This window comes from Tamandua tetradactyla, chromosome 20 (genome assembly GCF_023851605.1).
Source record: "Tamandua tetradactyla isolate mTamTet1 chromosome 20, mTamTet1.pri, whole genome shotgun sequence".
In the NCBI taxonomy this organism is placed as follows: Eukaryota; Metazoa; Chordata; class Mammalia; order Pilosa; family Myrmecophagidae; genus Tamandua; species Tamandua tetradactyla.
Window position 1 is genome coordinate 52,149,955 of NC_135346.1, and position 25,662 is coordinate 52,175,616.

Here is a 25,662-nt window from a genome sequence, read left to right on the forward strand (position 1 = left end):
ACAGAGTTGTCCACCCTTGTTCAATGGTCATGTTTAGGTGTCGTGACCTCCCTTCCTAGGCAGGGTGACCAACGTTCAACCCAACCATGGTGTCCTTTGGATACATTAAAATTTGATTGTATTTCCATCACTCATGCAGGTTCTCCTAGCTTCCTAAGGTCAACATTTTGACTTTCCAGATTATTATCTAATGAAACACTATCAGTTAATTCACGGTAAATAGTTACTAGCCTGTTTTCCAAGATAAAACTGCAATCTAGGCAGCAGCCGACCCGCCCGCCCTCCTTCACCCCTCTCTTCCCCCTCCTGCTCCGGCCGCTCTCCAACCACCACGGTGCCCTCTTCCCCCGCCTTCACCGGCTCCTCCACCACCAGCCTCTACAGCCTTGCCGCCTTCACCTTTCCTCCTCCAGAACAGCTACTGGGGGAGTGGAGATAATACAGAGCAGCTCCCGGAGCCACGAGGGAGAGCAAAGGGACGGCGTACCCCATCCTGGAACGGCTGACTATCTGGGAGAACCAGCTCCGGTGAGATCACCAAGGGGCACGGGCTTTCCTGGGTGGGACGGCAAGCGACCGGAGTCCCTCCCTTCCACCTTCCCAGGCCAGCTGGTAGAATTGGAGAGGCGGTCCCCTTAGGCCGCGGTGGCTGGTGCCCCCACCACACGAGGCCCCCCGGAACAACTGAGATAGTTGGGTCGGAAATCCCCAGACTGCGGAGAACAGTGACCGGGGGATCCCTTCGAAACACGTGACTCCCCCGTCGGCTGGGAATAGTGCACTCTCCCGGGCTGCGACAGCTGGCGCCCTCCCGCCACGCTTGGTGCCCCGGGCCGACTAGCTAATTCGGCCGGACGCTCTCCTGTGCTGCGGCGGCCGGCGACCCTCCCCACATTCGGAACCCCAGGCCGGCTGGCATTCTTCCAAGATGCTTCGGCTGCCGAACCTCCCCTATGGCGAGAATTTTCCAGAGTTAAAGGACCCACAGCAACTTTCACTGGTGGAACCCGTAGACAAACGTGTGCCACGAGCGCCACCTACTGGGCAGGATAAGAAAAACAGAACGCAGAGATTGCACAGAAAAATCTTTCAACCTGTGGGGTCGAACACACAGGGAAATCTGACTAAATGCCCAGACGCCAGCAGAAGATAACTGATCACGCTCAGAAAATTGAACATATGGCCCAGTCAAACGAAGAAACCAATAGTTCAAATGAGATACAGGAGCTGAAACAACTAATGCTGAATATACGAACAGAAATGGAAAACCTCTTCAAAAACGAAATCGATAAATTGAGGGAGGACATGAAGAAGACATGGGCTGAACATAAAGAAGAAATAGAAAAACTGAAAAAACAAATCACAGAACTTATGGAAGTGAAAGATAAAGTAGAAAAGATGGAAAAAACAATGGATACCTACAACGACAGATTTAAAGAAACAGAAGATAGAATTAGTGATTTGGAGGATGAAACATCTGAATTCCAAAAAGAAACAGAAACTATCCGGAAAAGAATGGAAAAATTTGAACAAGGTATCAGGGAACTCAAGGACAATGTGAACCGTACAAATATACGTGTAGTGGGTATCCCAGAAGGAGAAGAGAAGGGAAAAGGAGGAGAAAAACTAATGGAAGAAATTATCACTGAAAATTTCCCAACTCTTATGAAAGACCTAAAATTACAGATCCAAGAAGTGCAGCGCACCCCAAAGAGATTAGACACAAATAGGCATTCCCCAAGACACTTACTAGTTAGAATGTCAGAGGTCAAAGAGAAAGAGAGGATCTTGAAAGCAGCGAGAGAAAAACAATCCGTCACATACAAGGGAAACCCAATAAGACTATGTGTAGATTTCTCAGCAGAAACCATGGAAGCTAGAAGACACTGGGATGATATATTTAAGTTACTAAAAGAGAAAAACTGCCAGCCAAGACTCCTATATCCAGCAAAATTGTCCTTCAAAAATGAGGGAGAAATTAAAACATTCTCAGACAAAAAGTCACTAAGAGAATTTGTGACCAAGAGACCAGCTCTGTAAGAAATACTAAAGGAAGCACTAGAGTCAGAACCGAAAAGAAGAGAGAGACATGGAGAAAAGTGTAGAAAGAAGGAAAGTCAGATATGATATATATAATACAAAAGGCAAAATGGTAGAGGAAAATATTATCCAAACAGTAATAACTCTAAATGTCAATGGACTGAATTCCCCAATTAAAAGACATAGACTGGCAGAATGGATTAAAAAACAGGATCCTTCTATATGCTATCTACAGGAAACACATCTTAGACCCAAAGATAAATATAGGTTGCAAGTGAAAGGTTGGGAAAAGATATTTCATGCAAATAACAACCAGAAAAGAGCAGGAGTGGCTATACTAATATCCAACAAGTTAGACTTCAAATGTAAAACAGTTAAAAGAGACGAAGAAGGACACTATATACTATTAAAAGGAACAATTAAGCAAGAAGACATAACAATCATAAATATTTACGCACCGAACCAGAATGCCCCAAAATACGTGAGGAATACACTGCAACACTGAAAAGGGAAATAGACACATATACCATAATAGTTGGAGACTTCAATTCACCACTCTCATCAATGGACAGAACATCTACACAGAGGATCAATAAAGAAATAGAGAACCTGAATATTACTATAAATGAGCTAGACTTAACAGACATTTATAGGACATTACATCCCACAACAGCAGGATACACCTTTTTTTCAAGTGCTCATGGATCATTCTCAAAGATAGACCATATGCTGGGTCACAAAGCAAGTCTTAACAAATTTGAAAAGATTGAAATCATACACAACACTTTCTCGGATCATAAAGGAATGAAGTTGGAAATCAATAATAGGCGGAGTGCCAGAAAATTCATAAATACATGGAGGCTCAACAACACACTCTTAAACAACAAGTGGGTCAAAGAAGAAATTGCAAGAGAAATTAGTAAATACCTAGAGGCAAATGAAAATGAAGACACAACATATCAAAACTTATGGGACGCAGCAAAGGTAGTGCTAAGAGGGAAATTTATTGCCCTAAATGCCTTTATCAGAAAAGAAGAAAAGGCAAAAATGCAGGAATTAACTGTCCACTTGGAAGAACTGGAGAAAGAACAGCAAACTAATCCCAAAGCAAGCAAAAGGAAAGAAATAACAAAGATTAGAGCAGAAATAAATGAAATTGAAAACATGAAAACAATAGAGAAAATCAATAAGGCCAGAAGATGGTTCTATGAGAAAATCAACAAGATTGATGGGCCCTTAGCAAGATTGACAAAAAGAAGAAGAGAGAGGATGCAAATAAATAAGATTAGAAATGAAAGAGGAGACATAACTACTGACCTCACAGAAATAAAGGAGGTAATAACAGGATACTATGAACAACTTTACGCTAATAAATACAACAATTTAGAAGAAATGGACAGGTTCCTGGAAAGACATGAACAACCAACTTTGACTCAAGAAGAAATAGACGACCTCAACAAACCAATCACAAGTAAAGAGATTGAATTAGTCATTCAAAAGCTTCCTAAAAAGAAAAGTCCAGGACCAGACGGCTTCACATGTGAATTCTATCAAACATTCCAGAAAGAATTAGTACCTACTCTCCTCAAACTGTTCAACATAATCGAAGTGGAGGGAAAACTACCTAATTCATTCTATGAAGCCAACATCACCCTCATACCAAAACCAGGCAAAGATATTACAAAAAAAGAAAACTACAGGCCAATCTCTCTAATGAATACAGATGCAAAAATTCTCAATAAAATTCTAGCAAATCGTATCCAACAACACATTAAAAGAATTATACATCATGACCAAGTAGGATTCATCCCAGGTATGCAAGGATGGTTCAACATAAGAAAATCAATTAATGTAATACACCATATCAACAAATCAAAGCAGAAAAATCACATGATCATCTCAATTGATGCAGAGAAGGCATTTGACAAGATTCAACATCCTTTCCTGTTGAAAACACTTCAAAAGATAGGAATACAAGGGAACTTCCTTAAAATGATAGAGGGAATATATGAAAAACCCACAGCTAATATCATCCTCAATGGGGAAAAATTGAAAACTTTCCCCCTAAGATCAGGAACAAGACAAGGATGTCCACTATCACCACTATTATTCAACATTGTGTTGGAAGTTCTAGCCAGAGCAATTAGAGAAGAAAAAGAAATACAAGGCATCAAAATTGGAAAGGAAGAAGTAAAACTATCACTGTTTGCAGACGATATGATACTATATGTAGAAAACCCAGAAAAATCCACAACAAAATTACTAGAGCTAATAAATGAGTACAGCAAAGTAGCAGGCTACAAGATCAACATTCAAAAATCTGTAGCATTTCTATACACTAGTAATGAACAAGCTGAGGTGGAAATCAAGAAACGAATCCCATATACAATCGCAACTAAAAGAATAAAATACCTAGGAATAAATTTAACCAAAGAGACAAAAAACCTATATAAAGAAAACTACCAAAAACTGTTAAAAGAAATCACAGAAGACCTAAATAGATGGAAGGGCATACCTTGTTCATGGATTGGAAGACTAAATATAGTCAAGATGTCAATCCTACCTAAATTGATTTACAGATTCAATGCAATACCAATCAAAATCCCAACAACTTATTATTCAGAAATAGAAAAACCAATAAGCAAATTTATCTGGAAGGGCAGGGTGCCCCGAATTGCTAAAAACATCCTGAGGAAAAAAAACGAAGCTGGAGGTCTCGCGCTGCCTGACTTTAAGGCATATTATGAAGCCACAGTGGTCAAAACAGCATGATATTGGCATAAAGATAGATATATCGACCAATGGAATCGAATAGAGTGCTCAGATATAGACCCTCTCATCTATGGACATTTGATCTTTGATAAGGCAGTCAAGCCAACTCACCTGGGACAGAACAGTCTCTTCAATAAATGGTGCCTAGAGAACTGGATATCCATATGCAAAAGAATGAAAGAAGACCCATCTCTCACACCCTATACAAAAGTTAACTCAAAATGGATCAAAGATCTAAACATTAGGTCTAAGACCATAAAACAGTTAGAGGAAAATGTTGGGAGATAACTTATGGATCTTACAACTGGAGGTGGTTTTATGGACCTTAAACCTAAAGCAAGAACACTGAAGAAGGAAATAAATAAATGGGAGCTCCTCAAAATTAAACACTTTTGTGCATCAAAGAACTTCATCAAGAAAGTAGAAATACAGCCTACACAATGGGAGACAATATTTGGAAACGACATATCAGATAAAGGTCTAGTATCCAGAATTTATAAAGAGATTGTTCAACTCAACAACAAAAAGACAGCCAACCCAATTACAAAATGGGAAAAAGACTTAAACAGACACCTACCAGAAGAAGAAATACGGATGGCCAAGAGGCACATGAAGAGATGCTCAATGTCCCTGGCCATTAGAGAAATGCAAATCAAAACCACAATGAGATATCATCTCACACCCACCAGAATGGCCATTATCAACAAAACAGAAAATGACAAGTGCTGGAGAGGATGCGGAGAAAGAGGCACACTTATCCACTGTTGGTGGGAATGTCAAAGGGTGCAACCACTGTGGAAGGCAGTTTGGCGGTTCCTCAAAAAGCTGAATATAGAATTGCCATACGACCCAGCAATACCATTGCTAGGTATCTACTCAAAGGACTTAAGGGCAAAGACACAAACGGACATTTGCACACCAATGTTTATAGCAGCGTTATTTACAATTGCAAAGAGATGGAAACAGCCAAAATCTCCATCAACAGAAGAGTGGCTAAACAAACTGTGGTATATACATACGATGGAATATTATGCAGCTTTAAGACAAGATAAACTTATGAACCATGTAATAACATGGATGGACCTAGAGAATATTATGCTGAGTGAATCCAGCCAAAAACTAAAGGCCAAATACTGTATGGTCCCACTGATGTGAACGGACATTCGAGAATAAACTTGGAATATGTCATTGGTAACAGAGTTCAGCAGGAGTTAGAAACAGGGTAAGACAATGGGTAATTGAAGCTGAAGGGATACAGACTGTGCAACAGGAGTAGATACAAAAACTCAAAAATGGACAGCACAATAATACCTAATTGTAAAGTAATCATGTTAAAATACTGAATGAAGCTGCATCTGAGCTATAGGGTTTTTTTTGTTTTTGTTTGCTTGTTGGTTTGTTTGTTGTTGTTGTTTTTTACTATTATTACTACTTTTATTTCTTTTCTTTATATTAACATTTTATATCTTTTTCTGTTGTGTTGCTAGTTCCTCTAAACCGATGCAAATGTACTAAGAAACAATGATCATGCATCTATGTGATGATGTTAAGAATTACTGAGTGCATATGTAGAATGGTATGATTTCTAAATGTTGTGTTAATTTCTTTTTTTTTTCTTTCCGTTAATAAAAAAATTAAAAAAAAACAACAAAAAAACCCTGCAATCTAAGTATATTCCTAATGATAGGCACAGCTTTTAGTCCTCTTAGGTAAAGACAGTCTCTCACAGGTTTTATTTTTTCAAAATAAAATCTGCCATTACAAGGAATCAGTCCTAGGAATCTCGGCATGTTTTTGTCGATTCTTTTCTCTCCGCTAAAGCAGGCAACTGCTAAAACAATGTGGTTTCAATGGTAATAAAAATCACCATTGACTAAATTTATTCAAATCTAAGGTACACATCAGTTATAAGAAACACAATTATTTTATGTGCCACAAAGAAAGAAAATCTCTGACAATTAAACTGTATATATAAGCTAGAATTCTATTATGTACTTACAGAAAGATATCTTTTAGATTTATTTTGATTATTCATTCTTGCACATACATAAAGAGGAAACAGAAGTGAAATGAATTAAGATATCCCTAGAACTTCTTCACATACAGAGTGTGAACCTCCCAAATTACTTTCAACTCAGAATTGTTGGTGTCTATTTTTCTACCGATAGTTTCCTCTTGTGGTATAGCATTCTTTAAAAAGGGGACTCCACTATAGTCACTGACACCCATCCTGCAAGTCCTGAGGATGGCATCTTCTTGATCGTACCAGAAGCGGTCAACAAAAGGTTTTCCATCAACGACGAAGACTTGTGTTCTTTCCTGAAATGGTCCTTAAATGGTTCATAGTCTGAAACACTGAAGGGTTGCAGTTTTTTAGTTAGGCCACCAGGAATAATACCCGGGTTTGCAAACATGCAGGCAATGATCCCTCTGGCTTTTCACAATTGTAAAAGGCTATCCATTGAAAGATGAATCTGACTCTAGAAATAATGTGAAAAAAATTGTCTATTGGGAATTAATAAAATACAGCATTAATCACTATGTGATGGACACCTTAATCTTTCACACAGTATCAGATGTTTAAAACAATTTTGCAAGATGCTTGGCGCTGTATTTCTAAAGTTTGGAGAGATTGTCATTTTCCTTGGGTTAGGTAAGAAGAGGAGTGTGATGGTTAAGTTCATGTGTCAAGCTAGTTAAGTTGTTTGGCCAAACAAGCACTGACCTGATAGCTACTGTGAGGATATTTTGTGGATTTAAATCATCAGTATGTTGACTGCATGTATGGCTTAGTTGATCTACAATCAACTAAGGAGATTGCTTTCAACAACGAAGTCTCTTCCAATCTGTAAAAGGCCTTAAAGGGAGAACTGTGATTTCAGCAGAAGGAAGAGTTTTCATCTCTGCTTCAGTCAGCCACCTTCTCCTGGGGAATTTATCAAAAACCTTCATCAGAGTTCCTAGCTTGTGGTCTGCCCTACAGAATTTGGATTTGCCCATCCCCAGAGTCACAAGAACCAATTCCTATTTAAAAACTCATAATATTTATATTATATATATAAATTCTCTTGGTTCTGTTTCCCTAGAGAACCCTGACTAATATAGGGAGGATTCAGAATGCAAATCCAAGTTGATTCCAAAGTTCCCTATAAATCATTCTGGGAAGGGCACCATTAGTCTCGAGTGACAGCTTCATAAATTCCTATAACAGATGATAAATCCTTTTATTCCACAAAAGCAAAGGCTTACCACTTTAGGCAACACATTAACATTGGTGTGGTTTTAGGTAAAAATGTTTGCTCTTGAAGTGGTATCTAATTTGTAAATCTATCTTTAAAAAAGGTGACTGTATTACTTAAGTATTATAGTCTAGAGCAATCCTAGTTTATACCTGCTGACCCAGTGTAATTATTATTTTTTCTTTATTAGAGAAGTTGTGGGCTTATAGAACAATCATGCATAAAACACAGGATTCCCATATACCATCCCACTATTAATATCTTGCCTCAGTGTGGAACATTAGTTACAATTGATAGCACATTTTTATAACTGCACTTTTAATTAATTAACATTAAGAGTCACTGTTTTGTGTAGTGCAGTTCCATGAAATTTTTTAAAAATTTTATTCCATTACCATATATACAATCTAACATTCCTTTTAATCATATTCAGATATATATTTCAGTGGTGTTAATTGCATTCACAATGTTGTGCTACCATCACCACCATCTATTACCAAAACATTTCCATCATTTCAAAAGAACCACTTCATATTTTCAAACTAAATATGAGTTGGCTTATTCTAATTATTTCAAATCAGTGAGACCATACATTTGTCCTATTGTGTGTGGCTTATTTCACTCAACATGATGTCTTCCAGGTTCATTCATGTTGTTGCAAGTATCAGGGCTTTCTTATGGCTGAATAATAGTCCACTGTATGTATATACCACATTTTATTTATCCATTCATTGGTTGATGAAAACTTGATTTACTTCCATCTTTTGGCAATTGTGAACAATGCCTCATTGAGCATCAGTGTGCAGTTATCTGTATGAGTATCAGTTTTAGATTCTTTTGGGTATACACATAGTAGTGGGATTGCCAGATCATATGGTAGTTCTATGCTCAGCTTTCTGAGGAACTGCCAAACTATCTTCCATAACGGCTGCACCATCTTTCATTCCCTTCAACTATGAATGAGTGTTCCTATTTCTCCACATCCTCTTCAAAACTTTTTATTTTCCATTTTAATGTGTGTGAAATGGTATCTCATGGCAGCTTTGAATTGCTTTTTTTTTTTAGAAATCATACCATTCTACACATGCAATCAGTAATTCTTAACATCATCACATAGATGCATGATCACCGTTTCCTAGTACATTTGTATCGGTTTAGAAGAACTAGCAACACAACCGAAAAAGATATAGAATGTTAATATAGAGAAAAAAATAAAAGTAGTAATAGTAAAAACAAAATAACACAAAACAAAACAAAACAAAAACCTATAGCTCGGATGCAGCTTCATTCAGTGTTTTAACATGATTGCTTTACAATTAGGTATTATTGTGCTGTCCATTTTTGAGTTTTTGTATCTAGTCCTGTTGCACAGTCTGTATCCCATCAGCTCCAATTACCCATTATCTTACCCTGTTTCTAACTCCTGCTGAACTCTGTTACCAATGACATATTCCAAGTTTATTCTCGAGTGTCGATTCACATCATTGGGACCATACAGTATTTGTCTTTTAGTTTTTGGCTAGACTCACTCAGCATAATGTTCTTTAGGTCCATCCATGTTATTACATGCTTCATAAGTTTATCCTGTCTTAAAGCTGCATAGTATTCCATCGTATGTATATACCACAGTTTGTTTAGCCACTCGTCTGTTGATGGACATTTTGGCTGTTTCCATCTCTTTGCAATTGTAAATAACGCTGCTATAAACATTGGTGTGCAAATGTCCGTTTGAGTTTTTGCCCTTAATTCCTTTGAGTAGATTCCCAGCAATGGTATTGCTGGGTCGTATGGCAATTCTATATTCAGCTTTTTGAGGAACTGCCAAACTGCCTTCCACAGTGGTTGCACCCTTTGACATTCCCACCAACAGTGGATAAGTGTGCCTCTTTCTCCGCATCCTCTCCAGCACTTGTCATTTTCTGTTTTGTTGATAATGGCCATTCTGGTGGGTGTGAGATGATATCTCATTGTGGTTTTGATTTGCATTTCTCTAATGGCCAGGGACATTGAGCATCTCTTCATGTGCCTTTTGGCCATTTGTATTTCCTCCTCTGAGAGGTGTCTATTCAAGTCTTTTTCCCATTTTGTAATTGGGTTGGCTGTCTTTTTGTTGTTGAGTTGAACAATCTCTTTATAAATTCTGGATACTAGACCTTTATCTGATATGTCATTTCCAAATATTGTTTCCCATTGTGTAGGCTGTCTTTCTACTTTCTTGATGAAGTTCTTTGATGCACAAAAGTGTTTAATTTTGAGGAGTTCCCATTTATTTATTTCCTTCTTCAGTGCTCTTGCTTTAGGTTTAAGGTCCATAAAACCGCCTCCAGTTGTAAGATCCATAAGATATCTCCCAACATTTTCCTCTAACTGTTTTATGGTCTTAGACCTAATGTTTAGATCTTTGATCCATTTTGAGTTAACTTTTGTATAGGGTGTGAGAGATGGGTCTTCTTTCATTCTTTTGCATATGGATATCCAGTTCTCTAGGCACCATTTATTGAAGAGACTGCTCTGTCCCAGGTGAGTTGGCTTGACTGCCTTATCAAAGATCAAATGTCCATAGATGAGAGGGTCTATATCTGAGCACTCTATTCGATTCCATTGGTCGATATATCTATCTTTATGCCAATACCATGCTGTTTTGACCACTGTGGCTTCATAATATGCCTTAAAGTCAGGCAGCGCGAGACCTCCAGCTTCGTTTTTTTTCCTCAAGATGTTTTTAGCAATTCGGGGCACCCTGCCCTTCCAGATAAATTTGCTTATTGGTTTTTCTATTTCTGAATAATAAGTTGTTGGGATTTTGATTGGTATTGCATTGAATCTGTAAATCAATTTAGGTAGGATTGACATCTTAACTATATTTAGTCTTCCAATCCATGAACACGGTATGCCCTTCCATCTATTTAGGTCTTCTGTGATTTCTTTTAACAGTTTTTTGTAGTTTTCTTTATATAGGTTTTTTGTCTCTTTAGTTAAATTTATTCCTAGGTATTTTATTCTTTTAGTTGCAATTGTAAATGGGATTCGTTTCTTGATTTCCCCCTCCGCTTCTTCATTGCTAGTGTATAGAAATGCTACAGATTTTTGAATGTTGATCTTGTAACCTGCTACTTTGCTGTACTCATTTATTAGCTCTAGTAGTTTTGTTGTGGATTTTTCCGGGTTTTCGACGTATAGTATCATATCGTCTGCAAACAGTGATAGTTTTACTTCTTCCTTTCCAATTTTGATGCCTTGCATTTCTTTTTCTTGTCTAATTGCTCTGGCTAGAACCTCCAACACAATGTTGAATAATAGTGGTGATAGTGGACATCCTTGTCTTGTTCCTGATCTTAGGGGGAAATTTTTCAATTTTTCCTCATTGAGGATGATATTAGCTGTGGGTTTTTCATATATTCCCTCTATCATTTTAAGGAAGTTCCCTTGTATTCCTATCTTTTGAAGTGTTTTCAACAGGAAAGGATGTTGAATCTTGTCAAATGCCTTCTCTGCATCAATTGAGATGATCATGTGATTTTTCTGCTTTGATTTGTTGATATGGTGTATTACATTAACTGATTTTCTTATGTTGAACCATCCTTGCATACCTGGGATGAATCCTACTTGGTCATGATGTATAATTCTTTTAATGTGTTGTTGGATACGATTTGCTAGAATTTTATTGAGGATTTTTGCATCTATATTCATTAGAGAGATTGGCCTGTAGTTTTCTTTTTTTGTAATATCTTTGCCTGGTTTTGGTATGAGGGTGATGTTGGCTTCATAGAATTAATTAGGTAGTTTTCCCTCCACTTTGATTTTTTTGAAGAGTTTGAGGAGAGTTGGTACTAATTCGTTCTGGAATGTTTGATAGAATTCACATGTGAAGCCGTCTGGTCCTGGACTTTTCTTTTTGGGAAGCTTTTGAATGACTAATTCAATTTCTTTACTTGTGATTGGTTTGTTGAGGTCATCTATGTCTTCTTGAGTCAAAGTTGGTTGTTCATGTCTTTCCAGGAACCCGTCCATTTCCTCTAAATTGTTGTATTTATTAGCGTAAAGTTGTTCATAGTATCCTGTTATTACCTCCTTTATTTCTGTGAGGTCAGTAGTTATGTCTCCTCTTCCATTTCTGATCTTATTTATTTGCATCCTCTCTCTTCTTCTTTTTGTCAATCTTGCTAAGGGCCCTTCAATCTTATTGATTTTCTCATAGAACCAACTTCTGGCCTTATTGATTTTCTCTATTGTTTTCATGTTTTCAATTTCATTTATTTCTGCTCTAATCTTTGTTATTTCTTTCCTTTTGCTTGCTTTGGGATTAGTTTGCTGTTCTTTCTCCAGTTCTTCCAAGTGGACAGTTAATTCCTGCATATTTGCCTTTTCTTCTTTTCTGATAAAGTCGTTTAGGGCAATAAATTTCCCTCTTAGCACTGCCTTTGCTGCGTCCCATAAGTTTTGATATGTTGTGTTTTCATTTTCATTCACCTCGTGGTATTTGCTAATTTTTCTAGCAATTTCTTCTTTGACCCACTCGTTGTTTAAGAGTGTGTTGTTGAGCCTCCACGTATTTGTGAATTTTCTGGCATTCTGCCTATTATTGATTTCCAACTTCATTCCTTTATGAGCCGAGAAAGTGTTGTGTATGATTTCAATCTTTTTAAATCTGTTGAGGCTTGCTTTGTGACCCAGCATATGGTCTATCTTTGAGAATGATCCATGAGCGCTTGAGAAAAAGGTGTATCCTGCTGTTGTGGGATGTAATGTCCTATAAATGTCTGTTAAGTCTAGCTCATTTATAGTAATATTCAGATTCTCTATTTCTTTATTGATCCTCTGTCTATATGGTCTGTCCATTGATGAGAGTGGGGAATTGAAGTCTCCAACTATTATGGTATATGACTCTATTTCCCTTTTCAGTGTTGCAGTGTATTCCTCACGTATTTTGGGGCATTCTGGTTCGGTGTGTAAATATTTATGATTGTTATGTCTTCTAGTTTAATTGTTCCTTTTATTAGTATATAGTGTCCTTCTTTGTCTCTTTTAACTGTTTTACATTTGAAGTCTAATTTGTTGGATATTAGTATAGCCACTCCTGCTCTTTTCTGGTTGTTATTTGCATGAAATATCTTTTCCCAACCGTTCACTTTCAACCTATGTTTATCTTTGGGTCTAAGATGTGTTTCCTGTAGACAGCATATAGAAGGATCCTGTTTTTTAATCCATTCTGCCATTCTATGTCTTTTGATTGGGGAATTCAGTCCATTAACATTTAGTGTTATTACTGTTTGGATAATATTTTCCTCTACCATTTTGCCTTTTGTATTATATATATCATATCTGACTTTCCTTCTTTCTACACTCTTCTCCATACCTCTCTCTTCTGTCTTTTCGGTTCTGACTCTAGTGCTCCCTTTAGTATTTCTTGCAGAGCTGGTCTCTTGGTCACAAATTCTCTCAGTGATTTTTTGTCTGAGAATGTTTTAATTCCTCCCTCATTTTTGAAGGACAATTTTTCTGGATATAGGCGTCTTGGTTGGCAGTTTTTCTCTTTTAGTAATTTAAATATATCATCCCACTGTCTTCTAGCTTCCATGGTTTCTGCTGAGAAATCTACACATAGTCTTATTGGGTTTCCCTTGTATGTGATGGATTGTTTTTCTCTTGCTGCTTTCAAGATCCTCTCTTTCTCTTTGACCTCTGACATTCTAACTAGTAAGTGTCTTGGAGAACACCTATTTGGGTCTAATCTCTTTGGGGTGCTCTGCACTTCTTGGATCTGTAATTTTAGGTCTTTCATAAGAGTTGGGAAATTTTCAGTGAAAATTTCTTCCATTAGTTTTTCTCCTCCTTTTCCCTTCTCTTCTCCTTCTGGGACACCCACAACACGTATATTTGTGTGGTTCATATTGTCCTTGAGTTTCCTGATACCCTGTTCAAATTTTTCCATCCTTTTCCCGATAGTTTCTGTTTCTTTTTGGAATTCAGATGTTCCATCCTCCAAATCACTAATTCTATCTTCTGTCTCTTTAAATCTATCATTGTAGGTATCCATTGTTTTTTCCATCTTTTCTACTTTATCCTTCACTTCCATACGTTCTGTGATTTGTTTTTTCAGTTTTTCTATTTCTTCTTTTTGTTCAGCCCATGTCTTCTTCATGTCCTCCCTCAATTTATCGATTTCATTTTTGAAGAGGTTTTCCATTTCTGTTCATATATTCAGCATTAGTTGTCTCAGCTCTTGTACCTCATTTGAACTATTGGTTTGTTCCTTTGACTGGGCCATATTCTCAATCTTCTGAGCGTGGACCGTTATCTTCTGCTGCTGGCGTCTGGGCATTTAGTCAGATTTCCCTGGGTGTCGGACCCAACAAGGTTGTAAGATTTTTCTGTGAAATCTCTGGGTTCTGTTTTTCTTATCCTGCCCAGTAGGTGGCGCTCGTGGCACACGTTTGTCTCACGTGTTTGGAAGGGATCCCCCCGGTCACTGATCTCTGCGGCCTGGGGATTTCTGATCCAATTCTCTCAGTTGGTTCAGGGGGCCGCGCGTGGTGGAGGTGTCAGCCGCCGCGGCTTGAGGGGACCCTGTGGCTCCTTTATTAATTCCCCTATTGGTGTTTGGTTGGACCCAGTCCCTGCCACTGTCGGAAATTCCCTCCTCTCCCTGGAGGGGTGTCAGTTGCTGGCCGCAGCAGGCCCGGGGAATTCGCCACCGGACCAGGAAGTCGCCCGCGGGGGAGGTGCGTCGGTCACCAGCCGCCGCGGCCTGGGGAATTCCCCACCGGACCAGGAAGCCGCCCACCGGGGAAGGCCACCGCGGCTTGGGTAGCCCTCTGATCCGAGACTCGTAGCCGGTCCAGGAAGCCGCCCGCAAAAGCGGGGCGCCGGCCGCCGGCCGCCACGGCTTGGGAAACTTGCCTCTCCGAGACTCTCAGCCGGCCCGGGAAGGAGGGAGGGAGGAGCTCCGGCCGCCACAGCTGCCGCTGCTCGGGAAATCGCGCGCCGCTCGGGGATCTCACCGCAGCCGAGTCTCGCAGTCAGACTAGCCAGTGCAGACTGGGGTACGCTGTGTGTCCATTCCCTGCCGTGGCCCCGGGAGCTGTTCTGCACTGTTTCTGTTCACCTAGTAGTTGCTCTGGAGGAGGAACTAAGACGCATGTACCTTACTAAGCCGCCATCTTGGCCCCCCTGCTAATGATGTTTTCATGTGCTTTTTTTGGCACTTGTATATCTTCTTTTGAGAGATGTTTATTCAAGTCTTTTGCCCATTTTTTAATTGAGGTTTTGTCTTTTTGTTAAGCAATTATTTTTAATAACTTTTTTTTAACAATCACAAACTTACAGAAAAGTTTTAGGTGCATTTGAAGGTAGGTTTCCAGCCTGCTGACCATCACCCCCAATACATGAGTGCGTATTTCCTACAAACAGGGCACTCTCTTATATAACTTCAATACTCTCATTAAATCAGAACATTAACATGGGTACATTATTGTACTCTAATCCTCAGATTTCATTCAAGTTTTGCTTGAAATGTTCTTTATGGCAGAAGGATCCAGTTCAGAATCATGTATTACATTTAATTGTCATGTCTCTTTAGTTTCCTTAGCCTGAGATGGTTATTCAGTCTTTCCTTGACTTTTATCATTTTGACATTTGTGAAGACTGCAGGCCATTTGTAGTCTGTCTCTCAATTTGGGTTCATCTGATGTTTCCTCATGATTAGATTCACATTATGCATCTTTAGTGGGATTGTCACAAAGGTACACTGTGTTCTTATTACATTCTTTCAGGTCGCACAGGGTTTAGATTTGTCCAATTACCAACGTTATTCACATTAATCACTCAATTAAGGTGTTGTATGTCAGACTTCCCCAATGAAAAGTTATTCGTTTTTGCTTTATAACTAATAAGTATTTCGTGAGAAACTACCTTGAGAATATGTATCTATTTCATTCTTCATTAAATTTTCAATTTATTCATTTACTTATTTTCAGTATGGACTCATGGTTTCCTATTTTATTAGTATGGACTCATGGCTTCCTATTTTATTCAATTGGTTATAATTGGTTACTAGCATATGCTCAAATTGTCCTAAATTTGGCAAGTTGGAGATCCTTCAAACCAGCTCCTGTGTCCTTTTGCTATGCCCTCTTTATTCTCTGAGATTCCCTTGTTTTCAGGCACTCCAATGCTCCAGGCTTATCACATACTTTACATGGCCCAAATGCAGAATCAGCCCTTTCTCCAAGGAGCACTGGTTCTTGTGAGCAGGAAAAGGTATTTAGAAGTCAAGCTCTGGATGATGGGTGTGATCATTTTTATTGGAGTGCTGCTGTTTCCAGGTACTTTCAGTAGGGAATGGGTGTAGGGGACCCTCAAGCACACACATACACACACACAACATCATCCACAAGTACCTCTAAATTTTTCCCCATTTTTCTTTGTATTTTGAAATTCAGTTTTCACTGATACCACCAGTTCCAATCAAACATCACAGCGCTCACTCTTTTCTCCCTTTCCATATTTGTAACTTCCATCTTCAGCAAGATATCTGGCTCTCATGATTCTCGCTATCTTTCTATATTTGATCAATTCCCCAATATGTAACCAATTTCCCAATGTCATTGCCAGCCCCTTCCCTCACGAACACCCTTTTCTCCTCACTTGGGCCCTGAATCCCCTTGCCAGTTCCTCCCCCCTTCCAAATGAACTCTCTCTCCACCCTTCTCAGGCTCTGACCCCCCACATCTACCTTTCTCTTCTCTCAACCCTATTGGGTGCTTTCTCATGCTTTTAGGATCCAAAATCTTGCACCAGGTCACCTCACTCCCCATGCATGGATAGCCTCTTCATCCCAATGCTTCCTTAGTCTCTGACACATTAAGAGGGAACACTGTCCTTTATGGGAGCCCTCCTCACCCCACTAAGGGTCTGACAACCCTCCTACAGAGATGTCCTCTTCACTATGCTTGGGGTCTGACACACTGCTCTGGGTCACAGTGGTATCCCCAATCCTCTTCTGCCACAGCTAGTTTTGGCCTTGCTCTATCCCACCCATTGGCTTTAGGACTATCCCAGCTAAGCATCAATAACCTCCCCTTTTCGCCCTCAACAGTGTTCTGGGTAACTGATACATTATAGGGTTGACCTATATATAAGCCAACCTGGGAAAGATTTTCTGAAAGCAAATATGCCCCGAGGGCTAAATTTTGCTTTTTCTGCCTCCCCTAGTCACAGAGAATACTGGTAGTTCATCTACCACTGCTGCTATAAGCATTTTAATAGTGAAAAAAATAGGGAAAAAATCTATTTCTTCTTTTCTATCAAAATAGGGTTCATTAAATAAATTTTGGCTTACTTACACAGAGGAATATGGTAGGGTTCTTACAAAGAAATGAGGTAGGTCTACAAAATTGCTATTGAAAGATATGTACAATGTTTTGCAGTTGCAAAGCAGTATTATAACATAATCTTATTTGTAAAAAAGAAAAAAAAATTGCCCACATAAGTATGTGCAGAGACAAAGACATGGAAGGATACTACTGTATCAAAATTGGTTATATTTGAGGGGGACAATTCTTGGCAATGTTGACTTTTGATTTTATACAACTCTTCACCATTAAAAATTTCACAAAAATCATGAATTTCTTTTATAATCAGGAAAAATGAAGGAAATACTCATTCTTAAAAAGTTACTGCAATTGAAAAGGACCTAACATGGACACCTGTATTGAATGATCTTCCTGAAGTTTTCCAGTATGATATAAGGTAACCTTGGGGATGGTGAGAGTGTGTGTTGGAGCTAGGATGGGAGAAGGCAAAAAAAGAAAAGAGAGAAAAAAAAAACAAACTTAGGTTTTTCTTGAAGCATTCTTAGGCTTTTTCATTTTTCCTTATAATAAGAGCTTTGCCTGGTCAACTGGGTATCCTTACAGTAAATTTAAAGCATAACTCTTCGTAAAAGGAAAATGTTGAACCTTAAGGAAAAGACTTAAGAAATGGTATAGCTTTGGTCTGCTCTAAGTAGTATTAATATATGAAGGACCTCACTTTATATTTTAATCCAAATTATTTTTACTGTAAAAACAATTAAACCGTATTGCTCTCACTGATGAGGCTAAAGTGTATGTTATAGAAATCTTTCAGAGGAGAGCACTCCAGATGCTGACATGGTCTGTTTCTGGGAAAGAACTGTATGCATAAAATGGGCTATGACTGGAGATAGCACTTTCACTCTGTACTATTCCTATAGCATTTACACATTTTATACTCTCCATTTCTATTTAAGGCTGCATTATTTTAAAAATTATATATATACATTGCCTTAATTCCAAAAAGGATTTGTACCAGTGGCATTTGCCTGGTCAAGTTCATCTTCTCTAATGGGCCTACCCGCTTTTCTAAGGAGCATATCATTGTGTCGTCTCTTACATTTTAGGTCTGCTTTTTCATTATATCACGAGTTTTTTTAAATATAAAAATGAATAATGCACTCTTAGAAAATCTTGAAAATACAGAAATTTTATGAAGAAAAAAATCACGCATTAATTATACCTTTCATAAGATGTCATTGTTTGACATCTTATTTTGTTCCATTCCTTTTTTCTATGCTTTCTTTTGTCACTTGATTGAAATGATAGATTTTTGCATTTTACGTTTTATACAAAACTTTATAATACAGCATTTCTCATGTTTATAAAACTACTCATAAACATAATTTGTAATGACTGTGTAGCATTCTGTCATATGCTGTACCATAGTTTACTTAACCTTGTCAGGTTTTCCTTATTAAAAATCATTCTATAATAAATATCTTCACATTTAAAACATTTTGTTTTGTTTTTCAATTTGGATTGTTTCGTTATGATCACTTTATAGAAGTTGGGTGAACAGAATGAACATTTTTAAGGTTCTTGACATATATTACCAAATTGCTTTCCAGAAAGGTTGAGTGATTTTTATTTTTAATTAATAGTATTTTATGTCTTGGTGACATTTGGTTATACTCCTGCTTAACTGTAACTATAATATTTCATATTAACAGAATATTCCTAGCTTGCTTACATAATCAATGCCTTAAACTATTTGTTACTATTTGGAGGTACTCATATGAAAATAATATAAGGCAATTTATGGAATATTACTTAATTTTTATCTGTGAAAATATTGGCATTGTTAATACATTGTAATTTACCTTACCATTGTCTGTATGTTATTTAAATGTTAAAAGTATAACACCAGCTAAAGAAAATTATGTATAATCTCCAGTATATACGTAATAATCAAGATTGTGAAATAATTCATATCCATATTACAAGTGAATAATTTTTTTGTTACTCTGGTTTCCCACTGGATATTTAAATAAGTGGTATTTAAGTTTTATGGCTTGACAAGACAAAAACACAATTGAAATTATCCAAAATGAAAAGAGAAATATTCAGGTAAATACTGTTGTGTTTTGAGAAAGTTTTATTTATGTCTTAATTTGGGGTTACATTCTCCTACTGTCTCTCTTACCTACCTCCCCTCTGCTGGATTCTCAAAACTGACTGAAGTATTAAGCAATCTTGCTATGTGTATTCAATAACATTGCATTTGTAGCATAAGTTAAGGGATATGTGCACAAATGTTTTTCACGTTTTGTTTAAATGTAGTAATGAAGTAAATGATTGATTATAGGTTTTACATTTTAAGTGTTGATATAACAAGAATCTCAGTCATGGCATTAAGAAAACATGAAATAGAAACACTTTGGTGGAGCTAACATTACTGTCTTTCAAAACTCCCCAGGAGGAGAAGAGCAGAAATACCCAGCTTCGTGGTTGCTTTTGTTTCTTAGCCTGCATATTGCAGATAACTATGAGATCCATTGCCTTTAACAGTAGGAGTTTATTAGCTTACGTTTTTGAAGATGTGTTAATGTCCAAATCAAGGCAAGAGGATACTTTCTTCCCAAAGACTGGCTGCTGGCGATCTTTGGCTCCTCTGCCACGTGGCAAGGCACATGGTGGCCTCTGATGGTCTCTCTCTTCTTTTCCAGGTTTCACTGATTTCAGCTTCTTGTTTCTGTGATGTTCTCACTCTTGTTCTCACTCTGTAATAGGATTAAGTCCCATCCTGAATTAGAGGGTCACACCTTAACTGAAATAGCCTCATCAGAAGATCCTACTTATAATGGATTCACACTCACAGGAATGGATTATATTTAAGAACATGCTTTCCTGAGGTACATACAATTTCAAACCACCACAAGGTAAAATCTGCAAACAGAAAAGTCTTAGAATAATTTACGTTGTTTGGGTAAAATTGTAACCCAATGCCATTAAAATGTCATTTTTAACATTTTATTCAGAGAATGTTCAACTTATTTGATAACAATAATTAGCATTCATATAGCATTTATTTACCAGGCACTGTCTAAATACTTTATGTATATTAGCTCATTTAATCATCATAATAATCCTATGTAGTAGGTACTATTATATTCCCATTTTTCAAAGGAGGAAACCGATCCATAGAGAAATTAAGTACCAGCTAGAGTCAGTGTCCCTAACCCTTTAGTTCTGCTGTCTTATATTCTACTTCTTATAACATTCTTTTAAGTATGGGCTCACTGTCATTCTGATATTAGAAATAATAAATAAAAACTCAGAGAAGTAAAACGACTTGGCTAAGGCACAAGAATTAGAAATATTAACTGAATCCTTTGAAAAGGTACTCAGATCAAAGATCCATCTGTCTTTTTTAGAAGGCTAGTTACCAAAAAAGAAGATAATTTTGTAATTCCCAAGGGCTCTAAATGTCTTTCTTTTAATTGAGTTTTATAATAGAAATGAATTATTTGATGACCTAGAGCATCTTCTGTGCTAAATTTAATAGCTGTAGTGACACAATTCTATCTTAACTATTATTAATTGACAAAAACGATTTGGAGTTGTATGAATATTTTGTTGATAGAAAAGGATGAAAGAAAAGGTTAGCTGAAAACAGAAATCTTAAGCAATCCCTTAAATTTAAGGGAAAAAGCAGCTCATTTTTCATTTCCAGAGTTGCCTGGTGAATTCACAGATCAGTCAGCATCACCTGTTCTTATCACAATCTTATATTTGTGCCAAGAATGTCTAGGGAAAAAAGTTAAATGATCAAACCCCCCAAAATTGTTCTTCCCCAAAGAACCCTAAGTTTGAGGTGATAGAAATGCCACTTTCAAAATGTACTTTTAAAAGATGGTTAGAGCTTAGAAGCTAGGCAAAGGCAATTGGCAGTTGGCAGTTGAAATAATAGATGGTGAGGCTATTATGATAGCGAGGTTAGAAATTATCATTGGTGGATGGGATGTGGGAAACAGTTGAGACTGGACATCAAAAGTCTTCGGTGACCTTTAGTGTGTGGGACATGGAAATATAAGTCATATATAAGAAGGTGTCAGGAACTTTGGTATATGGGAGTCAAAAATGGCAGGATGAGGCCATTGGCAATCTTAAAGTTTAGGAGTTGAACTATGGGAAAGAGGATTTATTGGCTGCGGCTAAGCCATGAAAATCAGTGGTCAGGAATGGAAGTTACAAACAGTCTGATCATAATGGAGTAGCTTTTGTTAGATTAGCACTCCCACTGAAAAAGAAAGATAAAAACAGGGGATATATATATATATATATATGTATATACACACACACATAACTCTTTGAAGGCCCTAGAGAACAATCCTTGAGAGAATGAAAACATAAGAAGCGAGATCCAAATTCACCTTACCTTTTTCCCTGCAAGCATTTTCTTAATTGGTAGCAAGGGGTAACAGTCCTTAATAGAAAACAGCAGTCTCAATAGGCTAGGAGCAGAGCTTAGCTTGGAGTTTGGGAATGAAAGCAGCTGGAATTCAAAGGACAAAATTCCAGAGGGGAGGTAACTATAGAGGTGTGAGTCCAAGATATGTGCACCAATTTCCCTCAAACTAGCAGCCAATTCCTCCATGAAACATGGAGAGAATTAAAGAAACTCAGAAGAATAGCAGCACCTAAAGAGTTGAATGGACATATCAGCAGTTGTACAGTGCTGGGGAGACAGAGATTGAAGTTAAAGCCCTAGCAAGGTGAAGGAGTCTTGGTAAGCATCCCAGACTTTTAGTTGTAAGATCTAGTTAGACCTACATGCTAGCAACAAATAAGGGCAAAACTGAGATGGATTATCATTAAAAAGCCTAAAAATAAGCCTCAATAGGATTAGGTGATCTACTAGTACTCTATCTGCCTACCAAATCAAGGAAGCTTTACTGTTTTGGAGAAAAACCAGGCACAGCCTCTATAATTTTTCTTCCACACTATCTGACATTCAATATAAAACTCTGAGGCATGCTAAAAATAAACAAGATCAAGTGCCAAAAACCAGGAGGACCCAGAGATGATTCAGCTATCAGAGTTATCAGATAGAGATTCTTAATAATATGATTAAGATGGTCAATAAATAGAGGAAAGATAAAGAATTTCAACCAGAGCCTTGAAATCTACTTTTTCTTTTTAATGGGAGGGAAGGGGTCAAACGGAAATTCTGGAAAATAAAATTTTATGACTAAAATTAAGAATTTAATAGATGTGTGGTATAGCACAGCTTAGACACAGCATAACAGAGTTTCTACTGAATGGACAATGGCTCAAGTAGAAAGTATCCAGATTGAAGCACAACAAGAAAAAAAAGACAAAAATACAGCAGAGAGTGTAATACACACATGGAATATAACAAAAAGGTTTAACATAACATGTAATTGGAGTTTCAGCAAACAAGGAGAGAAAAAAAGAGGACCAAAGTAATATTTAAATACTGGCCGATAATTTTCAAAACTGGATGAAAAATATCAGAGTTTGTATTTGGAAGTGTTATGAATCACAAGAACAATACATTCAAAGAACACCATCTTTAGTAACATCAGACTCAAACTACTGAAGATCAAAGGGAAATAAAAATCTTAAAAGTAGCCAGTAAGCAGAGGTGCAGGATGGGGGAAGATATATTACCTAAAAAGAGGCAACAATCAAACTGATGGCTGACTTCTCAGCAAAAACACGGAAACCAGAAAACAACAGAAAGTCATTTTTAAAATGATTAAAAAAACAAAAAAAAAACTCATATAATTCTATACCCAGCAAAATTATCCTTTACAAAATTGAAGGTGAAACAAAGACGTTTTTGTATTACCAAAAGCTGGATTTGTCAATAGCAGCCTTGAATTTTAAGTACAAAAGGGAGTTTTTTAGGCTAAAGGACAATGATCCCTAAGGAAAGAAGAAATGAAAAGCACTAGAAAGAAGTGATTTTGAGCCACTTCTGCTCAAAGATATTCTGAATCAGTCATTTGGTGCAAAATACAAGTGCACATTCAATGAAATACACCCGAGAAGTAAGAGCTGAGTTAGAAATCTACAACGTAGCACTATGTAAATGCCACCAGTTTAATTGTTTTTCATGAGTTTAATTATAACCCAGATGAAGTAAAAATTTTTTAGAAATAGTGGAAGTTAGGCTCCGCGACTCAGGCGTCAGAGGTACGTGGAACTCAAAAGTCATGGCTGGCCGTGTGTGTCAACGTTAAGCGGGTATTACTTGTGGAGATATGTTGAGTCCGCAGCCATGGCGGAACTGTAGGATGCGAGCGTGAAGAGTCAAGAAAGTCTGTGGGAGATTTAAGAATTAAAGGTCATGGCTGACAGTTGGGCTGCGGTGCTTGCGTCAGAGAACATAGGTCAGAGGTCACGACCCTCCAAGGTGGCGGTTGAAACTTCACTGCACCGGGAGCAGTTGGGATTCCTGCGCCCAGCGAGGACCCCTGCGCGTCGCCTCTGTGGCCCCGCCCCTCCCCTTGAAGCCCCGCCCTGTCCGGCGCTTCGAACGCTCAGGCCGCGCGCGGCCGAGGCGGGGAGCGAGCGGCGTAGACACCCCACGGGCGCAGAGGCTACAGCGGCGCTTTTTGCGGCGCGAGTCTCCGCTCTCTCTCCTCCGGCGCTCCGGCCGGCCACCGACGCCGCCTCCCGGGAAGATGGCGCTGCACTTCCAGGTCAGTGCGCTCTACGCCGCGTTTCCCCGCTTCGCCGCCCCGGGATCCCGGCAGGACGCTGGGGTCTGAGAACTGAGGGGCGAGGACCGCGGCGGAGGCCCCTGCGCTCCGAGGGAGCGTGCCCTCGCTCGGGACTGGGGACCCGGGGGACCCCGGGCTCTGGGCTGCAAACCCCGGGCCCGGCCTGGAGGAAAGGGCCGCCGGAACCTCGGGGTGGCGGGCGGAGTGAGCAGGGGCCGGGCTCGATGCTCGCCCCTCCCGGGAGATGCGAATGCCGAGGACCCTCCCGGCTGGAGCAGGCGCTCCCCGGCGCCTCGGAACGGGCGGGAACGGCGCCTTTGACCGCTCCCAGGCAGGGGAGAGTCCGAGCCAGGTCGGCTTTCGGGGGCGCACCTCAGGCGGCCGCCGAGCGTCCGGGACCAGCCTTCCAGCCGTGTCGCGGTCCTCGGCTCTGTCGTCAGCCTCACACAGTTGCAGCCGAGCTCAGAGGGGCCTGTGGTTCGCCCAGAGAACGGCGGCTGGCTGCTGGACTTCAATTGGCTAGCGGCGGCAGGGGCTGTATCTGTGGGGAGTTGCGGAGGGCTCCGCAGCAGCCTCATTGGAGGAGGAAAACGAAGCTGAAGCGCGCTCGAGAGGATCGCAGAAATAATGAGAATGGTACGCGTGCTTGAGGAGAAAGGGAATATACTAGCGCAGGACTGTCATAGTCATTCAGTTATTCATTCAACACTTATTGAGCCCCCAATAAGTATTGTGTCTCAAGCACTGTGCAAAGTTCTGGGGGTAGAGAATTGCAACAGCTTACTGTCCTGGCTGTCAGAATTCACCGCGAATTACAGTGCATGTGAAAAATACTATGATAGAATTATGCACAAAGTGTATGGGAGCACAGAAAAACAGTCACCCCAGTGTGTGTGTGTGTGTGTATGTATGTATGTGTGTGTTGGAAAGGAGTGAGGCAGAGCTGCTGTGCTCAGACAGGGATGGTTTGAGCTTCTTGCATCCGTTCACTTATTTATTGGGTACCTTATATGCTAGGCACGAAATATAACAGTTCTCAGCAATAGAGTAGAGATCATGATTTCTACTCTTAGGGAACTTGAAAGTCTAGTGAGTCCTGAAAGAATTGTTAGGAGTTGTTCAAGTGAAAAGGAAGGGGAGGAAATAGAAGCAGAAGGAAGTATGAGCCAATACAAGGAATTTTGGAAGAACATGGCCCAGTGCTCTGGCTGGAGCTAATGTTCATATAAAAGGGGAGGGAGCAAGGAGAGGCTGGATGATAGATGACCTCAGAGAGGTAGGCAAATTCTTAATATGACAGTGCACAAATCTGGGTGTCACATTCCCCTTGTAGACTTCTTTGGACTCTGCCCCCCACCCCACCCCCCACCCCATCCCCATGGTCACACTGACTCCATTTATTTATGGATTCTCTTAATGGGTCTTTTCTTTCCCACCAACCACTCTCCTGTTAGGTAATTGACAGCTCCAGGATGTGAAAGGCCAGCAGATAGTGAGCCCCACAATTGCCATTTGATTCCTTGCCATTTCTGAGGGTCCCCAAGTCAAAATAATGTTTTTGTT

General features: G+C 39.1%; 1 protein-coding gene and 1 long non-coding RNA gene across 5 annotated transcripts in view; one reads left to right on the top strand and one right to left on the bottom strand.

Moving 5' to 3' along the window:
- Positions 1-6,542: 6,542 nt before the first annotated feature.
- LOC143664102 (uncharacterized) lies at positions 6,543-23,866 on the bottom strand. The gene is made up of 3 exons (XR_013166316.1): positions 21,786-23,866; positions 19,935-20,127; positions 6,543-7,167 (listed from the first exon to the last, which is right to left on the bottom strand). It is a non-coding gene; the product is annotated as an uncharacterized LOC143664102 (long non-coding RNA).
- A 30-nt stretch (positions 23,867-23,896) lies between these two features.
- RANBP17 (RAN binding protein 17) overlaps positions 23,897-25,662 on the top strand; it is a 365,039-nt gene continuing 363,273 nt past the window's right edge. The window contains exon 1 of one of the 4 annotated variants that reach the window (XM_077137636.1): positions 23,897-24,078. In XM_077137636.1, coding sequence (XP_076993751.1) covers positions 24,061-24,078 — 18 coding nt within the window. In that variant the 5' untranslated portion in view covers positions 23,897-24,060. Of the gene's footprint in view, positions 24,079-24,384; positions 24,736-25,662 lie in introns of those variants that run through there. The other 3 variants (XM_077137634.1, XM_077137637.1, XM_077137635.1) reach the window with 3 other exon arrangements.